Source organism: Ochotona princeps, chromosome 8 (genome assembly GCF_030435755.1).
Source record: "Ochotona princeps isolate mOchPri1 chromosome 8, mOchPri1.hap1, whole genome shotgun sequence".
Lineage (NCBI taxonomy): Eukaryota > Metazoa > Chordata > Mammalia > Lagomorpha > Ochotonidae > Ochotona > Ochotona princeps.
Genome location: NC_080839.1, coordinates 15,519,838 through 15,539,482, shown reverse-complemented (window position 1 = coordinate 15,539,482; position 19,645 = coordinate 15,519,838). Strand labels below are relative to the sequence as shown.

General features: G+C 48.7%; 1 protein-coding gene and 1 pseudogene across 2 annotated transcripts; one reads left to right on the top strand and one right to left on the bottom strand.

The window, feature by feature from the left end:
• The first annotated feature begins 2,004 nt into the window (after positions 1–2,004).
• On the top strand, positions 2,005–2,464 carry LOC105942121 (large ribosomal subunit protein eL21-like; annotated as a pseudogene).
• Positions 2,465–9,935: 7,471 nt separating this feature from the next.
• Positions 9,936–16,260, bottom strand: FABP1 (fatty acid binding protein 1). Of its 2 annotated transcripts, XM_004590736.3 has the most exons (4): positions 16,032–16,260; positions 14,445–14,614; positions 12,415–12,507; positions 9,936–10,583 (listed from the first exon to the last, which is right to left on the bottom strand). In XM_004590736.3, the coding sequence occupies exons 1-4, from the start codon at positions 16,096–16,098 to the stop codon at positions 10,533–10,535; spliced, it is 381 nt and encodes a 126-aa protein (XP_004590793.1). In that variant the 5' UTR covers positions 16,099–16,260; the 3' UTR covers positions 9,936–10,532. The 2 variants fall into 2 exon arrangements, with proteins under 2 accessions (XP_004590793.1, XP_058523383.1); XM_058667400.1 differs by lacking the exon at positions 9,936–10,583 and having other exon boundaries at positions 11,746–12,507.
• Between the last annotated feature and the right edge of the window lie 3,385 nt (positions 16,261–19,645).

Below are 19,645 nucleotides of genomic sequence, written 5' to 3'. Positions count from 1 at the left end.
TCTCTCTCTTTCTCTTTCCCCATCCTAAGACCTCTTACCCTACTATGTCCTCAAAACCTTACCCCATCTCTTACTGTTTCTCTACCCAAGTACTATAGCGTGTCTCCCACTGCGGGACTCTTTAACGCAGTCAGGAAGCACTCTGAGGACTCTGGGATGAACACCCTCACAGCTCTGAGTATTTTTGTTAGTTGTGTGATTATTCTCTGCTATTCTTCACTTCTCATTACTTCCTGAACCCACGGCATGCTGGCGGCCACGCTGCTCCTCCACAAAAATGGCTCTCATTGAAGTAGGCTCTGGTGGCAATCTTTCAGTCCTGCTGCTATTTGGTTTTGCTGCATTAATCAACACCCCAAGCTGTTGGTTTCCGTGAACCCTCTTCCACAGGGACAAGCCTCTCCTACGGTTTCTCAGTTCCCTTCCTGTGTGCTGTTTCTCTGCCTGCCCGTGATGCCTTGGCGCTTCCTGGAGTTGTCCTTGGTCCACACGCATCTGACTTTGTACACGCTCCCTGCATACCTTGGGCAGACCCTTGCTGACTACCTTGAAAGCTGTTGGTCACCACCAACTCTGTGTATGCTCAACCTTGCCCTTGAGCTCTAGCCTCTCACACCTTCCCAGATGTTCCACAGGTACGTCAAACTCAACAGGTGCAAATGAAACTTTTCTCTGCTCCTCCCACACCTGATCCTCCACAGAACACTACCCAAGAACATTGCCTCCTCCTTCTGACTGTGAGCTCCTCGAGGGCAGAAGCTGGCCCCTTTCTTCATCTTTCCACTCCTAGAGCCTGGCACAGATACTAGAAGAGGGCAAGTGCTCAGTAAATGTCTATTGAATGTGTGAATGAATGATTTCACTTATTTCAGAGAAGAGATATGAAACTGTGTATTTTGACTTATTATTATGTTATGGCAATTAACAAAGCCCATTAAACTCTCTCTGTTGCCAAGCAAATAGATGTGGCTTCTTTCTAACAATTTTTTAAAACAGCACTCTCTGATGGAACTTACTGTGATGATGGAAAGGTTTATTTGTGACATCTGGTGCAGTAACCACCAACAACTGGTGACTATTGAACACTTGAATATAACCATGGAACTGAATCTTTTTTTTATTTAATGTTTATTAATTTATCTTTAACCAAAGTAGGTAATGCCTATCATATTGGATTGTACCATTTTAGAGAGATATTTTGCTGTAATTTTTAGAAGTGTAGCTACTGAGAAATCCTTTTTTTTCTATTTTAAAAATCTTTTTAAAAAGATTTATTTATTTAATTGGAAAGTAGAGCTACAGGGAGAGCAAGAGAAAGAGAGAGAGAGAGAGATCTCCTATTTAGTGGTTTACTCCCTAAAGGTCACAATGGCCAAAGCTGGGCTGCTCCTAAACCAGGAACCAGGTCTCCCACATGGATGCAGGGACCCCATCCTCCGCTGCTTTCCCAGGCGTATTACCAAGGAGCTGGGTGGGAAGTGGAACAGCCAAGACTTGAACTGGTGCTCTGGATGCATTGGGTTTACCTGTTAGATCACAACACCAGCCCTTAAGTTTATTTTTATTTCAGCTGTTGTTGTAAGAGTTAAATTTCCTAAATGCAAACAAGGCTCTTGGAATAGTGCCTGATCCACCCCCCACCCCCCGCCCGGTGTCCAGTGAATATTGCTATTCTTGTTTGAAGGAATTCTAACCATGCTTCTGCTAGGGTGGCCTTTCCCCTGCTTAGGAAGTGCAGGTGAGAGGCAGTGGCAGGTGTGAAGTGCTGGGATCTGGCGCTAGCTCATGAGAGAGTCTCATTCTGACTCTGCCTTCACCGGTATTCTATTGATAGCTTGGAGTTCCACCACGGTAACTGGCTTCACATTGTGACATATTAACTTGTTAATCAATGAGGGATTTTTGCCACATGAGGGCAACAGAATGGGTAGTTACAAAGAACATCAAGGAAATTCTTACTTCAGCCTTTTGGCTGGAGCCACCGTCTTTCAGTAATATGCTAAGATGACAAATATGAAGAGGAGAGGTCCCTGTGACATGTTCTCCAGGCCTTCTAGGAAGCACGGAGTTGTTCCTTTGGCCACACACATGCTCATTTACAGGAAGGGTGACATTGTAGACATCAAGGGCAAGGGTGCTGTTCAAAGAGGAATGCCTGTAAATGTTACCATGGCAAAGCTGGAAGAGTCGACGATGTTGCTCAGTATGCTGTTGGCATTGTTGTAAACAAATGAGTCAGGGGCAGGATTCTTACCGAGAGGGTAAATGTGCGCACTGAGCATATGAAACACTCTAAGAACTGAGACAGCTTTCTAAAACAAGTGAAAGAAAACGATCAGACAAAAAATAAGCCAAAGAGAAAGATACCTGGGTTCAACTGCAGCCCTGCATGCTCCACTTTGTCACAACTAATGGCAAGCAGCCTGAGCTGCTGGACCCCATTCTCTGTGAATTCATGGCATAATAAGTGAAAGAAAGAAAAAAAAAAACCAGGACCCAGCATGATAGCCTAGTGGCTAAAGTCCTCACCTTGCACGCACCAGGATCCCATATAGGTGCCAGTTCTAATCCTGGCAGCCCCACTTCCCTTCCAGCTCCCTGCTTGTGGCCTGGGAAAGCTGTCTAGGATGACCCAAAGCCTTGGGACCCTGCACCTGTATGGGAGACCTGGAAGAACTCTTGGCTCCTGGCTTCAGATCGGCGCAGCTCTGGCCATTCCGGCCACTTGGATAGTGAATCAATGGATGGAAGATCTTCCGCTCTGCCTCTCCTCCTCTTTGTATATTTGACTTTGCAATAAAAATAAATTGTTTTAAAACAAAGTAAAGAAAAAGAAAGGAAAAAGTTCTGCATTCTGAGACCTCTTAGGGTAAGGCGAGGCAACTACTGACCACTACTCTTCTGATGAACACACCTGCCTGCCCTACCACCAGTGCGCTGACAAGCACATGCGTACATCAAAGACCAGATGTGGCCACTGCTTCCGCAAATCACTCAGGGTTCATTTCCCTAAAGAAAACAGGAGGAATAAATATAGCTGGTGAACACAGCAGAGAGAACAGCATTTCCGAGGGTGGCTGCAGGTGCAAGTTTCTGGCTAAGCCAATGGATCCCATCTGGTGGGAGCAGATCAGAGCTCTTCCCCCGCCACTCCCCGCACCTGGCCCAGTGCTACAACAAAGCCCCTGGTCTCAACGGAACCAAGCGTACCTTGTCCATCACAGACAGCCCAATGTGCAGCGTGATTGCCAGCCAGTGTGCGGCTCTACGGACCCTGGCAAGAATTCAGGGTTCATTTGTTAGCCTTGGCCTCCCTAGCTCATTAAATTTGGCCCAAGGACAAGCTGGCACAAAGCCCAGTGCTTTAGTTCTCCAGATGTCTTAGAGGAGTATGCATTTGTTTCCTATTTCTGCCAGAACAAATGACCACAAATTCAGTGGCTTAAAGCAACACAGACTTGGTAGCTTACATTTCTGGAAGTCGTAAATCCAGAATGGATCTCTCAGGGCTCAAGTTCAGGTGTCAGCAGGGCCATGCTCCTTCTGAAGACATGGGGAGACACTCTGCCTCCCTCCACGAGGCCCCCAGGCCTTGCCTCGCAGCCCCAAGCCGTAATCACATACCCTTGACCCCTGCTTCTGTCATCACATTCTGTGTCCTGCCCTTCTCTTGTGAAAGTCAGTCCTACTCGATCAACTTTGATAATCTCCCCATTTCAAGGTCCTTACCTGAATCATCCTTGGGCCATGCAAAGTAACACGGAGGCAGGTGGAGTGGGGGGTTGGGACCTGAACTTCTTTGGGGGCCTCCTCTGCCTACCAGAGTCTTGCCATCAAGCCAGCTAATGCATCTTGTCGTGCCCCTACAGCTGCCAGCCCTGGAGAAGACGTTGGACTTGAATCCCTGAATGAATCATCCTGCCCAACACCTCCCTGAGGGCCAGACTCAAGCTTTTCTTCTTTTTCTTCCTGTTCACTAATTCAGGGTTGTTCCTAAGTTCTCACTTGGTGGGTCACGCCCCTTTCTCACCGCTTTCTTCTGCTTGCCCTTTCCTGGGCACGCACAGTGTCTGTGGAATTCCTTTGTAAACCTGACACCTTCCTGTGTTGCTCTCAGCCCCTGAATTTTCTGGCAAGGTTGTGGGGCTGCAGGGATCTGTAATTTGAAGTAGCAGGTAGGCGTTTAGAGGTGAGATTTGTGTCTTTTGGAGGCGCTTAAGCTTGGTCTTGTAGGCCGCTGGTTCCCACTTGTTTCATCAACTGCCTCATAAGACAGTATTTTTTTTTTTTAGGGGGAAAAAAACACTGGTGCTGTACCCAGCCTAAATGTTTCATGGCACTGCACTTACCAACGGACAGTGATGGCCCATGGGGTCAATGGCATGCTGGGAAATATTTAGCGATGTGAAGAAGAGCCCTAATTTATAGTATATGGTCATATAGCATTTCCCAGATGTAAATATTGCTAACTGTGGATGATGTCAAGTTGCAAGTTGCTGGGTGCCAACTTGGGAGCCGGCTCCAGCACACAGGACACTGAACCCTCGCTGGAGGACCTGGCCCTCCTGGATTGCACTGGTAGTCCCTGCTCCCCTCTGGGAATGGAGCCCTTAGTTTGGGACTCCAGAGCTGTTGACACTTAGACCTACTATTGCATTGTGGAATATGGCCCAGTGGAATCTGCTGGTGCGAGAAAGAAGGAACAAATAATGAGAATGGGACACGACATGGATCCAGTGAGTCCTCCAGTTACACAAACTAGCGAGCCTTGCTCCCTGCCCATCCTTATTTTTGGCACAACCCATGGGAGTGGGGTTCTTTCTCTCGTAACTAGAGGGCTTCCTAATGTGGCTTTTCTCCATCCACTCATTCCTTCCCCATCCTCTCTGCTCTGCTTGTGCACAGACAGACTGGCCTCGGCTTTCTTGCTCAGTCAATGAAAACCAGAGACAGAAGGTTGGATGGCAGGAGGTGCTGTCTGCATTGCCTGGGCTCAGCACATGTGGGGTGCCTTACCCTACCCCTCATGATCCCAGCTCTTGCTGGGCTCCAGCAGCACTGTCACCAGCCTTAACACTTTGGGTTTGGGATGATGTGGCTTCCTGTGGTTGCCGGCCGCAGGAGTGTTACCTCCCTTCTTGGTGCCCTTGAGTCTAGCCACGCCTTTGTAAGCAGTCCTCTTTTAAAACCCTCACCCGGAGAACTCTTGTGACTATACCTTGTTCCCTGCTAACCTGCCATGATGGACACATCTTACTAATGCTCATCACCAGAACCGTTGACCCCAACTCCTGAAGGCTTGGAACCTTTTGTTCTGGCCTCACGAGCACAGCCTTGGCTCAGCACCCAACACCTCCTGCCTGAGTCATTCATCACCAGCTCCTCTTGTTTGTTTCTCCGGGTTCGGCCACAGCCCTTTGCCCTGGTCCTTGGCACTTTGGCCAAAGCAATTTTTTTCTACAACATGTTTAGGATCGTGTTGCTACTAGGGCTCAAAGCTCCTCTGTGACTCCTCACTGTCTTCAGGATCGAGTTTATTGACTGAAATCATTCGAGGTTAGTTGAAAATTTAAACTGAGGATTGAAGCCCAGAAATAGCCAGTCAGTTGCCCAGGTTGGGGATCTGCAAGCCTGAGTCGGAGGGCGAGCTTTGTGCTTTCCTTAGATTATGTACTGTGGGGATGTGCCTAGGGTTGGGTTTAAACAAAACCAACTGATATGTGCTTATCAAAGACCTCAGTGAAAATCAGAGAACACCTTGTAATAGCGAATAGACCTGATTATTCTCACACTCCGGGAGTATATTCTGGAAGTCGAACAACAGGCTCGTTAATCATTATCGTTAAATATAAAACTCACTTCTTCGTCTTTTTAAAGCTATTTATTTATTTAAAAGTCAGAGAGTTACAGAAGGAGGGAGAAGCGGAGGGGGAGAGAATGAGAGAAAGAGAATGTTCCATCCACGGGTTCACTCCTCAGACGGCCAGGGCTGGATCTGGTGAAAGTCAGGAACCAGGAGCCTCACCTGGATCTCCCGAGTGGTGGCAGAGACCCAAACACTTGACCGTATTCCTGGGAAATCAGGTCATTTGCAGGGAGCTGGATCAGAAATGGAGCAGCGGGGCCTGTGCTGTGGCTTAATGAGTAAAACCACCAGCTATGATGGCAGCATCCCATATGGGGGCTGGTGAGACCTGAAAGAAGCCACTGGCTCCTGCTCAGCTTGGCCCAGCCCCAACTGTTACAGCCATTTCAGAAGTGAACCAGCAGATGAAGTGCACGTGCGCTCTCTCTCTCTCAAACTCTGGATTTATTTATTTATTTATTTAAAAGGTTTATTTATTATTTTTATTGGAAAGGCAGATGTACAGAGAGAAGGAGAGACAGAGAGGAAGATCTTCCACCCACTGATTCACTCTCCAAGTGGCTGCAATGGTCGGTGCTGTTCCGATCAGAAGCCAGGAGCCAGGAACTTCTTTCTGGGTCTCCCACGCAGGTACAGGGTCCCAAAGCTTTGGGCCATTCTCGACAACTTTCCCAGGCCACAAGCAGGGAGCTGGATGGGAAGTGGACCTGCCGGGAGTAGAACTGGTGTCCATATGAGATCCTGGCGCATTCAAGACGAGGATCTTCACCATTATGCTATCATGCCGGGCCCATAAATCTTACTTAAAAATTTAAAAAGGAAATAAAGTAGTGGGAATACAAACCGGCACTCACATGGGATGCTTAATAGCAGGCAGCAGCTTAGCCCACTACACCACAATGCTGGTCTCAGCTCTCTGGGGCCTGTTGAAGTGGCACCATGGCTAAATCCTTGCCTCGCACAAGCTGGGATTCCATATGGGCTCCGGTTCATGTCCTGGTAGCTCCATTTCCCACCCAGCTTCCCGCTTGTGGCCTGAGAAAGCAGGAGAGAATCACCCAATGTCTTGGAGACATCCATAGCCAGAGGACGCTCCTGGCTCCTTGCTTTGTGTCAGCTCAGCTCCTGCCTTTGTGGCCACTTGGAGAGTGAACCAGCGGATGTAGGATTTTTCTCTTTGTTTCTACTTTTCTCTATAAATATGATCTGCCTTTACAATAAAAATAAATAAATATTTTTTAAAAAGGTTGGTTGAGATCGTGAAATCAGTTGAGTTGTGGGCTTCTGGCTTCAAAAGGTTGTGGCTTTTGGGTGCAAATCAGTGGCTCTCACAGGGTACGCGCGCCCTCTGCTGGTGAGATGCTCACAGGACAGGCAGAGGTGACCGAGAGGGGTTTAAAAGCATCCAGCTAAAAATAGCTGGCTCCATCCACAGCTGTTTATTCAATTTATATACAGCGGGCTTCAGGCCCAGCGCTGTCTGAGCACCTGAACAAAATCCAAGTCCGGCATCTGAAATGAATTCTCCTTTTCAGGCAAAAACATACAAACAGCCACCACCAAAACCTTGAGCTGTTGCCAAGGGAAGAGGAGCCATGTAGGATGTTACCAGGTCTCGAGGAAAAGACTGGTCTGCCCTTCGTGGCCCTCTCACGGCTGGGGAACCTAAGAGCTTCAGTTCTGCCCTTTATCAGTCCAGTGGACTCGGCACAGTTCTTTCTCCCTTCGTGCCTCTACATTCGCCTGCAGAGGAAAATTTATACTCACAGTTTGAAGGTCGCACCCACTGGATACGCCCCGACGAACTGGGAGCAGCAATAACAATGAGAATAGTGATCATGAAATGATTTATTAGGATGGCATTTGGTTTGTGCTATTTCATGGGCTCTGCACAAAAGCTTTAAGTGCTATATTGCCATTTTATAGGTGACAAAACTGAGGTCCAAAACCATCGGTTAGTTAACTCAATCTACATTTTTAAGGATGATGTGTGTACCTTGTCAACTACATTTTTTAAAAAGCATTACTCAGTAAAAAGATAATGCCACAAAATTAGCTCATCGCCAAAGCTTTTAATATCCGTAATTTAATATCTATATTTAATATATTATATATAACATAATATATATTAATATCATGTGACCAGCATCCCATATGGGCACCAGTTCAAATCCCAGCTGTTCATTTCTGATACAGTTCGCTGGGAAAGCAGTGGAGGATGGCTCAAGTTCTTGGGCACTTGCACTCACATGAGAGACCCAGAAAGAAGCTCTTGGTTCCTGGCTTTGAAATAGCCCAGCCCTGGTCGTTGCAGCCATTTGGGGAGTGAACCAGTGCAAGAAAGATCTCTTTCTATCTCTCCTTCTTTCTTTCTGTAACTCTGCCTTGTAAATAAATAAGTAAATCTTTTATATACATGTGCATCCTTCAAGGAACTCTTGCTTTCCCTCCCAATTCTGTCCCCAGCCCTTCTAGCCAATGGGCTTTTTCCAGTATGTTCTCATCCATCTGTTTATATAAATAGATAGTTTTGTTTCCTTTACATGAAAGGTGCTGCATTATCTAAGTCATTTTGAAGCTGGCTGTCTTTAAGTGTTTTGTCTTGGAGGTACTTCTGTATGTGTAGATACAGATCTACCTTATTCGTTTAATGTAATTCTTTCAGAAGATGGCTATATAGTTCTTTTAATCCTTTTTAACTCAGGGGCTTTCAATTCCAGATTTGGACTGTTGCATCCCTTTTTGAAAGTGATTACTGGAAAGTCCTTTTAATGTGACAGGTACAGACAGAGAGAATAATAAAGTTTCTATCTGGTGGTTCACTTCCCAGATGGCCACAATGGCTGGGCCACGCTAAAGCCAGGAGCCAGGAACTCTGAGTCTTGCACATGGGTGGCCAGGGCTACGGTGCTGAGACCATCTGCGGCTGCTCTCCCAGACACATCAGCAGGGAGCTGCAGAGCAAGTGGAACAGCTGGGACTTGAGTTGGTACCCAAAAGGGATGCCGATGGTGCAGGTGCTGGCTTAACTCGCTGTACCGCAGGGCTGGCCCATGTGTATGAAACACTTTCCCAGGGATAACAAATCCGGTATCATTGGTGCTAAGGGCACTGAGTAACTAGATTCCATCCAGTGGCGCCTCCTATGGACTTCTCTAGTTTATATCACCAGTTAGATCTCTTCATCACACCTACAGTCATTTACATTTTTACAAGTGTCTCATCTTATATCCCTCTACCCTGATTACTGTGAGACTAACTGTATTTCTGGGTCTTTTTTTTTTAAGAGTTATTGCTTATTTCTATCAGAAAGGCAGATTTACAAAGAGAAGGGGAGATAGAGAGAGAGGATCTTTCATTCACTGACTCACTCCCCAAATGAACACAGTGACCAGGGCTGGGATGATCCAAAGCTGGGAGCCAGGAGCCTCTTCTGGATCTCCCACATGGGTGCAGGGTTCCAAGGACTTGGGTTGTCCTGCTTTGCTTTCCCAGACGATAATTAAGGATCTGAATTGGAAGTGGAGCAGCTGAGACGTGAACTAGCACCCATACGGATTGCTAGGGCCACAGGCAGAGGATTAGCCTATTGAGCCAGCATGCTAGCTCCTAAGTATTTCTTATTGTGAGTTGCTTGTTAATGTCCTCAACCCACATTTCCCTTGATTTGTCCGCTTTCTTGTTGATTTAAGGAAATTTTCATATTGTGCTCATTAGTCTTTGTTGGGTAAACAACAGATATTTTCTCCCATATTATTGCTTTTCATAAAAGATCTTCTTTTGAAAGATTTATTTATTTTTCTTGAAAAGTAGAGTGACAGAGAGAAAAGGAGGAGAAACAGAAGGAGGAAGGTGAGCTTCATTCACCCACGAGAATCCAAATAATAACGGGGTTTATCAAGGTTGCCTTGGGACCGGGCCCAGGCCTGGGCAATGAGAGCTGTTGCAAAGGTAGAAGTGGCAGGACTTGGCAGCTCTTTGATGAGGGTCTGGGGCAGCACACAGGATATCTATAATGGCCTATGTCCAATCGACTTGCTTCCTGGAACTGTGGGGCTTAGGGTTCAACCCATAACACTACCTGACAGCCTGACAGGCAGGAGTATTCCAAAGACACCTTCCGCCTCTGCCCTCAGCATGGACGGCATTCTCTCTGTCCATCCCAGGATCCCCTTCTGCCAGGAGGAGAAGTTGCTCATCTGCTGGGTCAGTGCCTGACCTTTCTTTGCACCTGTTCACTGGTAGGCAGGCTGAGGTGGCAGTGCTCATGGTCATAGCTGTCCTTTGTGCATGGCCCGTGTTCCTACTCTCTGCTCCCGTGGGGAGTTCCACCCACCCAAAGACAGCACACTGCATACCCTCCTGCTTTGGGTCCTCTGTCCAGGAGACTGACTAGGGTCCCCCTGCTAATCCAGCCACACCTGGGATTCCTAGCAAACTCAGCTTGGAGGTCTGTGTGTGAGAACTACCCTTAGAGCTGACCTGGTGGGGGTGAAGCAGGCAAATGACCAGGGTTACCCAAAGCCTAGGTGACCAGTGCTCATCAGCACAAATAGCAGCGGCGCCTCCCAGAACCCATCTGGGAGGAAAGATTTTTTTTTTGTAAACAAAGTTCACTTTATTACAGTATTTTTTACACAGTAAAAGAATAGGAGACACAGCTTGCTTAAACTCTCTTGCTGATTCTCTTGAAGACAATGTCACCCAATGTCATGCTCTGAAAGCCAAAAAAGAAAGGAAATGTTCATCTGATGTTCAATTGTGAAGAAAAAAAATCAAGTCACAAAAGCTAACAGTCCAATGCTAACGTAGGAAACAACTCGAAGATCCCTCTATTGACAGCAGGGCCAGAGGAAGGTTGGCAGTCTTGCCCAGATCCAGTGCCAGTTCTTTACTGAGTCACTTCTCATGCACTGAGTTCTCCCCCTGCCTTCTACTGAAGTCCTTTCTGCATCAATGGCTGTGATGGCAAGGTCACCCAAACCAGCCCAATCCAATTTGATCTCTGAGCACTTGCTATGTACCAGATAGGACTTGCACACCATCCAGCAGGGTACACATGCTGGGTGGGACACCGGGGACCTGGCCTGGAATGGCATGCTTGTGGGTGCTGCGTACTTGTCCTCCCCAAGGGTGAGCACATGGATGTGTTTGTCACCTCCGGGGTCACTGAGAGATGCTCCCTTCACGCCTGCTGGCTGCCTGACTGCTGTCATAACATGGTATGTGCTTGTAGGGGACAGGGTCACTTAGGCTTCTGCAGAAACACAATGCTTACTGCTTAGTGGGGTTGAGCCCTGATCCTGCTCCTCACTAGGGAATTGGATAACCTGCTTACTAACAGAAGAGGGAGGATTGGGTGAGCCGGAGAGCCTCAGAGCACATGGGCCAGGAGTTGGTCCAGGGCAGCTTGGCTCTGCACCCTGTTGTGCTGTGAGGGTGGCAGGACGGGTAGGAACGGCATAGGCCGTGAATGCTGCTCACACTGTCCCTGGCTGAAGGGGATACATCAGTCATAACAGCCCCATGGGCGGTGCTCTACCTTCTGTGACTCTTAAAAGTACACGTGCGAAGAGCAGTGGGACGTAACTGATGGATAATTGCTGCATCCTTCACCCCCACCTTGGGGCAGGAGGCAGCCCGTAGCTGGCGGCCAGACCAACTGCATGCCCAGCGTGTATCAGATTCGCAAGCCGGCATCATGGCTGCCAACCTGATTCTGTCTGTAAATGCTTCATGGGTGTTTAGGAAGCACTCTGGGCTTATGGGGCAAGATAGAGGGCTCCATGGCTCGCGGTTTAGTCCTGAGACAGAAGGGAAGAGGTATGAATGTAAATCACTCAGGGGTTGTCCGTTGAAAAGTCAACTGAAGATCCTAGCTTCTGGCCAGCTGGAGCCTTCCTTGAGTGTGGGGCTCCCTGGACCCATGGGAGACCTAGGCACTCCTTGTGGCATTGCAGGGGTTCCCACCCTCGGAGCTCCCAGAGGAAACAGACAAGAAGGGAACTGTGCTGATGGCTGGCCACATCCCCGTGCCCCCTCCTGCCCCACATGACCCTTACTCCATCCCATGGGGGTGCCAAAAGGAGACAGGCCATGGGCAACAAGGAGCAGAGGCAGGCAGCAGGTGGAAATGGATGATCGTTGCAGGGAAGATGGGGAAAGACCCTGGACAGGTATGATGACATCTGGCAGGCAGCCACCAGCACCTGCAGAGCCTGGAGGCTGATGTTATAAACAAGTGTGGCTGGCAGATGACCCCCCACCCGGCCCCCACTTTCAGGAAATTCTAGTTCTGCCATTTCCGAGTTGTTTCCTGCCTCTGTCTCTCCGTCAGGGTTGTTGGAGAGACTCGAGCAAGGTGCGTATCTTCCCTGCTATGTAGTAGCAGGTCCTTGGGGAGTGGCTGTGGGTACTGACCATGGAAAACAGGGCTGGGAGGAGAGAGTGAGAGGTTGGGGCAATTGGAGGTGGAGTGTGACTTACTCCTCTACCTGCTGCCCTTCCCTCTCAAGCTCTGGGAGCCACAGCTCAGAGAACCAACTTACGTTGATGATGGTATCCCCGTTGAGTTCAGTCACAGATTTTATGTTTTTGAAACTTGTCACCAGTTTATTCTCACCTTCCAACTTCACCACCGTCTGCAAAGAACAGAGACAGCCTGTGGGGGAGGGTCCGTGGAGGGAGGGAGACACTTGCTAAGGAGACTGGGTGTCCTGCCTGGGTCTCAGCTTGCAACAACCAGAATCCTCCCATCCCACCACTCTCATTCCCCCTGTTCCACAGGAGATGCATTTGCCAATGAAAGAAAAAGATTGGACTTCTTTTCTCTGAATTTTGAATTTTATGATCTCCCGTGTGAGTTAACTATAAGCAAAGGACCCCTCGGCCAGCTCAGACATCAACCGAAAGGTAAAGTCATGTCAAATCTCAGTGCTCCAAGTTCACGGAGGGAGGTGGCGATCAGTTGAGTGAACATGCAGTTTGCTTTGGTAATATTATTTCTTCTATAGGTTCTTTCTCTTCCCAAGCCTTACACATCCAACAGGAGGTAACATAGAGATCCAATAGGGAGTAGAAAACACTGGCCAAGGTTGAAATGTGTTTCCAGGTGCAGGGTCTAGCACAGCAGTGGGTCACCCACAGCCCATATCAGAGTGGCTGGGTTGGTGTCCCACTCCTAGTGCCAGTGTCCTGCCAGTGTAATACCCTAGGAAGCAGCAGGTGATGGCTTAAATGTTCGGGGTTCCTGCCACCCCTGTAAGAGTCCTCGATGAGTTCCCGTGTCCTGTCTTTGTCTTGATTTAGCCCCAAATGTTGGAATCATTTTTTGAAAATTTTTTTACTTATTTGACAGGCATGGTTACATGGAAAGGAACAGACACACACACACACACACACACACACACACACACACACACACACACATCTTCCAACTGCTGGTTCATTGGTTCACTCCCCAGATGGCTACCACAGCCAAGGTTGGGCCAGACTGAAGCCAGGAACCAGGAACGTTCAGATTTCTCACACTGATGCAGGGACCCAAGCAGTTGGGCCACATTTCCATTGCTTTTCCCAGGTGTATTAGTAGGGAGTTGGATCAGAAGTGGAGGTGCTGGGACTTGAACTGGCATCCACATGGAATGCCTTGTGGTAGTTTTGCCCACAAAGCGGGCTCCTGTTGTGGGTCTTTTGAGAAGTGAACTCGTGGATGAAAGTTTTTTCATGCTCTTTGTTACCTTTTAAATAAATGAAAATAAGTGAATAAAAATTTAAGGGAATTGTCTCCAAAATGGACAATATTGGAAAAGGTCTATGTAAAACCCACAATGGCCTTCCCCTTGCTGTGTTCTTGACCATGTCTTCTTCAGTGGAGAAAGCTTCCCTGGCCCCTGTGTTCAGTCTGGAAAGGCTGACTGTTTCGATTGTACAGACAAGGGAGCTGAGGCCAGGGGCCCAGTGACCATCCCTCTCCAGATCTCTTGATCTGCGTGCCTGCCTGGGGTCTTGATATGCTGGTGCTGCCAGTACTTGCTCTAAGATGCATCTCTCTAATAGCAGGAACTCTGGGCTCACAAAGGCCAGTTGACTTATGGCTTTGTTTTGGGTTTTCACTGGTCTTTACTGGCTTCTCTCCTTGGAGATCCATTGAGTGCTGAGCCAGGGAGAATCTGGGGCAGAGTCCTGTTGTGTACCTACTTATCTTGCCCCTCATTTCCCTCATGTGGGAGAGCTCAGATCTGGGGGGATATGTGGTCCCTCATGTGGGAGAGCTCAGATCTGGGGGGATATGTGGTCCCTCATGTGGGAGAGCTCAGATCTGGGGGGATATGTGGTCCCTCATGTAGGAGAGCTCAGATCTGGGGCAGACATGGTCAAAACATCACCTGCCAGCCCCCAGGAAAGAAGAAAAGCTTCCTTGGGAGCTGACTTTGTGCCTCTCCCATCCTATACTGGCTCCAATGATTATGTATCTGTGGTGGGAATAGTGAGAGATGAACCTGGAGACAGGAAACGCTGGGTCCAGGTTCAGGGAAAATTCTGGAAGCAGAGGGTGAGAGGAAGGGGCCCCTCCTACCTTGAACTTGCCCATCACAGTGTCCAGCTCACACTCCTCCCCCAAGGTGAACTCGTTCTGGGTCACTTTGGGGCCGACGGACATGATGAGCTTGAAGTGCTTCCCATTCTGCACAATTTCCAACATCATCTTGACATCCTTTGTCTTCTGGATGACATCAGCTGGCACACCTGAGGGAACGGACCTGAGGCTCAGAGTCGGACATAGGTGTTAAGGCCACAGAGGACAAAGAAGCTTGTGGCATGGATGGGCAGGGTGGTGGTGGGGGGGAGAAGGCAAGAGTGTTCTGCCTTCTCCTGGGGCCACAGAAGCTGGAGGCCTGGGAGCTGTGTGAGCTTAGGTCTCCCACAGGCCTGCCTGGCTACTATCTTGATTGATAAACAGGCTCTGGTAGACACCTGCTCCCTGCTCACCCTCTCTACATTCCCTTCTCCTTTAACTGCTCTAGGAGTAGAAGCATGTTTCCACAGGTGGAATGCTGTGGATGTGATGTCAGGACAAGCTACCCAAAGAAGGGCTGTGCTGGGAAACCCATGTTCACCTGTCTCCGCCTTGAACTCTGCAGTCAAGTCTCTTGCCTTGGAATAGGGCTTTATGAAGTTTTAGAGCAGGCCTATGCTCCTGCACGAATGGAGGTTCATGAACATCGCAAGCATTGAGAGTGGGAGGGTGGGAGAATGAGTGGTACCATCGCACAGGAAATGAATGTGAGACACACAAGTGACGTGACCTGCCTACAGAAGGAAGGTCTGTGTCTCAGGGGGCCTCGTAGGTCCTCCCCTCCCTGCTCCCACTCTCTCTCCTGTAACACACTGAGCCCTCTGCTCCCACGGCTCCCTCCACCTGGAACACATTCCTCGCTTCAGATCCCTCGGTGGACACATATTCATCATCCAAGGCTCAGCCTTCCGTGCCCCTTCTCCACCACCTTGCTCCCCTCCATGCCCCCCTGAGTGTCACACCCTCTTGCTCCTGACCCTGTGAAGAATAAGGAGTTAAACTGGGCTCTCTGGGAACCAGTGCCTACTGAGAATCCCAACTCAAATGTTCCCAGCTATACGACCGGGGCCATGAGTCCTTCGCCTTCCTGAGCCTCCAGGGCCCCAACTCTGTCAAGGATTAAATGAGGGTATTATAGAGGCAGGGCTTGCTTAGCATACTCAGTACTGATGCACCTCAAGCTACATATTTCACTACATTTATTTCTTATCTTCTTGCTTAACTTGTGCCCCCCTGGAAATGCGGCTCATCACCATCTGTCTCCCTGATGTCCTCCCCTTACAGCACCCAGTGTGTGGCTGAGCTTGAATCCATATGTGTGGATAGATGCATGCGTGCATGCTTGCAGGGTCACCCAATGAAGCACCAACAGACCAGGTCACACTCTAGTTTAATGCTCTTTTCACCTGTGTATGGGCTGATCTTGTCCAGTGAGAGAGACAATAGGCAACCAGAGATGATGGAAAAACACCCCCTGAATTGGGTATAGCCAGACCTTGCCTCCCAGCTCAGCTTTCAGACCCTGGCTAGCCACCATTAAGCCTCCTTGCCATGCCCTACAACCTTCATGTCCTGACCAGCACTCACCGGCTGCCTTCATGAAGGGCTCATAGTTTTCCTGGCTCTGCTGTTGGTACTTGCCGGTGAAGTTCATGATGGCAATGAGCTTAGTTCCCTCTCCACCACTGACCCACAGCTCTGCTGTCTGGGCTGCCCACTGTGGGTTATTTTATAGGGGGATTTTCCCCCTTTGAATATGGGTTGCAGGTCAGCAGTCGTTGATTTCTTTATGGCCAGGTTCAAACATTAACTCCTGAGAGCAATGGTCAATGATAAAAAGTAAAAAAACAAAAAAAACCAGAATGAACCGAGCACAGGTTTGCTCTAATTCAGCAAACATTAATGAGTGTCAATCAAGTGCAAGGTCCTGTGCCCTGTAGCCTAAAAGGAAGCCAATCATAAAAGAAATACATGAATGTAAGCAGATGGGTGTGTGTATATATGTGTATACACACATACACCCATATATATCAAAGAGGTACAGAAATGACATTAAAAGATAAATTTGCCGTGGTGCAAACATTTTGCAATCCATACCTAGTTTTTTCATCATATCCTTGAACTTTTCTAAGATCCCTAGGGTGTGTATTTGTGTGTGTACATACACACACACAGGTATTGTGGGAATAAATGTGTTGATACGCATGAGGTACATAGAAAATGTTTACATATTATGAAAAAATATGTATGGATTTCAAAATTTTTGCATCAAAATGAACTTCTTTTTTATTTCATGTTTTCATGAAATTTTAAAGTACCTGCATATAGGTGTATGTACATGTGTATGCATGTACCTATGTGTGCCTCTGTGTCTCCACACCCTCATATGTGTGTATACCTATAAACACACAAACCCCAAAGAACCCCTCTGCACGCAGAGCCTCACCTTGTTTACACAGCCTCATGATCGTGTCCCATTCTTATCACTGCACAAACTCAGTTTTTTCAGAGTCATCCCCAGCACCAGGTGCCCTCCTGTACCCGGGACCTTCCTCGGAGGTGAGGGAAGCCTCCCGCCTCCTCTTGGCAGTGTTGGACCAGAACACACTGCAGGTGGGTGACAGCCCTGCACACCAGGTATGAACCAACTGAGAAGCATTTTGTTAGGCAGAGACAGGGTAGCAGGAGAAAAAGACCATGGCAGCAGCTGACACGTCTGCCTTCCTGCACTGTAGTGCTTCCAGGCACCTTGGGGTGCTCTTTCTTATTTGGAAGGACAGAGAGGTAAGGCAATGCCATGGATTCAGGTTTGCCCTAGGAAGTACCCTTGCCTCCATACACTCCTATGTCTGTTATTATTTTATTTTAACTTGAGAAGCAGGTGCAGAGTGACAGACACATAGAGAAAAGTGCTCTGCTGGTTCTTCCCCCAGATGCCTGCACTGGCCCTGGCTGAGCTGAGGGCTAAAGCCAAGAACAGGGCACAAAGCCCAGGCCTCCCATGTAGATGGCAGGAACCCAACTATTGGAGCCATGACCGCTGCCTCCCAGGGTCTGCGCTGACAGGAAACTGGAGTTGGGAACCAGGCCCGCAATCAAACATGGGCACTCCAGTGTGGGACAGGGGTGTCACAGCTACCAGGCAAATGCCCACTGCCATATACTCCTGCTTGTCTTCCTTCTCTGTCTGGGCTTGTACAACCTCTTCCATTGCAGCGCCCAGTCTTTTGTGCCCCAGGCCTCCTCTTCTACTGTGGTGAGAGAGGTCATCCTCACCAAGCCTGAATTGTGCCACTCCTCCAGGTGTGACCCTCCAGTCCATAGGTCCTAGATGGTCTGGGGAGTTAGTGTTGCTCTCATGTCCTGGCCATGAGGCCCAACAGCATTTGCTTGCTGCTACCACAGCTATCCATTTTTCGGTTGGAGAAAATGGTTATCATTGCCCAAACTCCTCGTGGGGCTAGGAAGCTTTTTAAAACCCAGCTCTAGAGGCTGATGTCGTGGCTCAGTGTGTCAAACCACCACTTGTAGCACCACCATCCCATATCAGAGCACTCACTTGAGCGCTGGTTATTCCACTTTTGATCCAGCTTCCCGTGGATACTCCTGGGAAGGCAGCAGAGATTGTCTTGTGTGTGTGTGTGTGTGTGTGTGTGTGTGTGTGTTTCAGTGTGGTGGGTGTGGTTACGTATATTCTAGTGTACATGTGTGTGTGTTTCAATCTAAGTGTCTAGCTCGTGGGGCAGCTTGACTGAGAGTTCAATGGGAAAGGATGTGAACCAGGCTGGTAATGCGTGACCCAGACCTGGCTCCTCCCTTCCCATTCCTGGATGTTCTTTCTCCTCTGCAGACCCACTCTTTTGAACTCCAGTGCATGCTGAGCGGAGGGCAGCCAATTCTAGCTTTCTCTATTCTTGAACACTTCTCTCCCCTGTCTGGGAGATGATGCCTTGTCTATTCCTATTTACAACAGAATCGTCTAGATCACTAACTGTTTACTCTTCTCAGTACCCAGCTGACTGTCTCCCTGCGTTGTACCTGGAAGCTTGCTGGCTAGGGATGCCTGCTTTTGAAGCCAGGCAGTCCTTAGGTCCTGGATAGGCACAAGGCAGGGTCCCAGCAGGTCAGGGCTACAGGTAAACAATTGTGAGGAGTGTGGGACTAACGTGGATGTGCCAGCCCAGTCAGGTGGGTTTCATCATATCTTCCACCTCTACACCTGCCCGCGAAGCTCCAGAATCCAGGAATACTGCTCCAGCCAGGCACCTCTCATCCACCCACATACTCAGTGCCAGGGTCTGTCTCTGGCATCCCTGACTAGCAGGTGTTGTTGGTGTGCACCTGCCATGAGATCATTACCTACAAAGCAGTGTACACAGACATTTGGTTTGGTTTGGCTCTCGTCTAACCCTGTCCAGGACCAACGTTCCAAGACCATTGGTCAGGCGTAGGCCAGGAGGAAGCTGGAAGGCTGGATGTTGAGAACTCAAGGCCACTGACACGCATCACACAGCTGAGCACACGAGTGGCTCAAGGGATTACAGGCACATCCAGGGTCCCCTCGCACATGTCTCATGGCAGTCAGGGACCTAAATTAGACCCTGATAACGGGCCTGAGAAAAGCAGCAGAAGATGATTTGAGCATTAATCTCCTTCCACTTTCCCGGAGACCAGGATGAAGTTCCTGGCTCCTCCATTTGTCCTGATCCAACCTTAGCCATTGTGGCCGTTTGGCTGTTTCTCCTTCTTTCTATGTCATTCTGCCGTTCAGATAAATAAATACATTTTAAAAAGAGGTGGGTCTTATGCAAGGTGATTCAGTCACTGCAGGTGCGGGTCTCAGGAAAGATGAACAGTTCTTGTGGGACCGTGGTTTGTCCCTTTGAGAGTAAGTTGTTACAAAAACAGCAAGCCGGGCCCCTGGGTCTGTCTGCCTTCGATTCTCACCATGTCCTCCTTCCATGCTCACATACGCTTGCACCAGGTCGTGATGTCACCAGAAGGCCCTCCTCACAGGCAGAGTAGATGTGGACACAGTGCCAGTGAGTCTCAAGCAAAGTGAGATGGAGAAACCTTTCTTCTTCACGAATTACTCTGTGTCTGGTATTTTGTTGCAATAAGGAAGAACACTGGGACACTTGTCCAGATGTTAAAAGAGTTAAAAGCAGCAGGGATTCAAACAGGTTGACATCTAGGCTGGA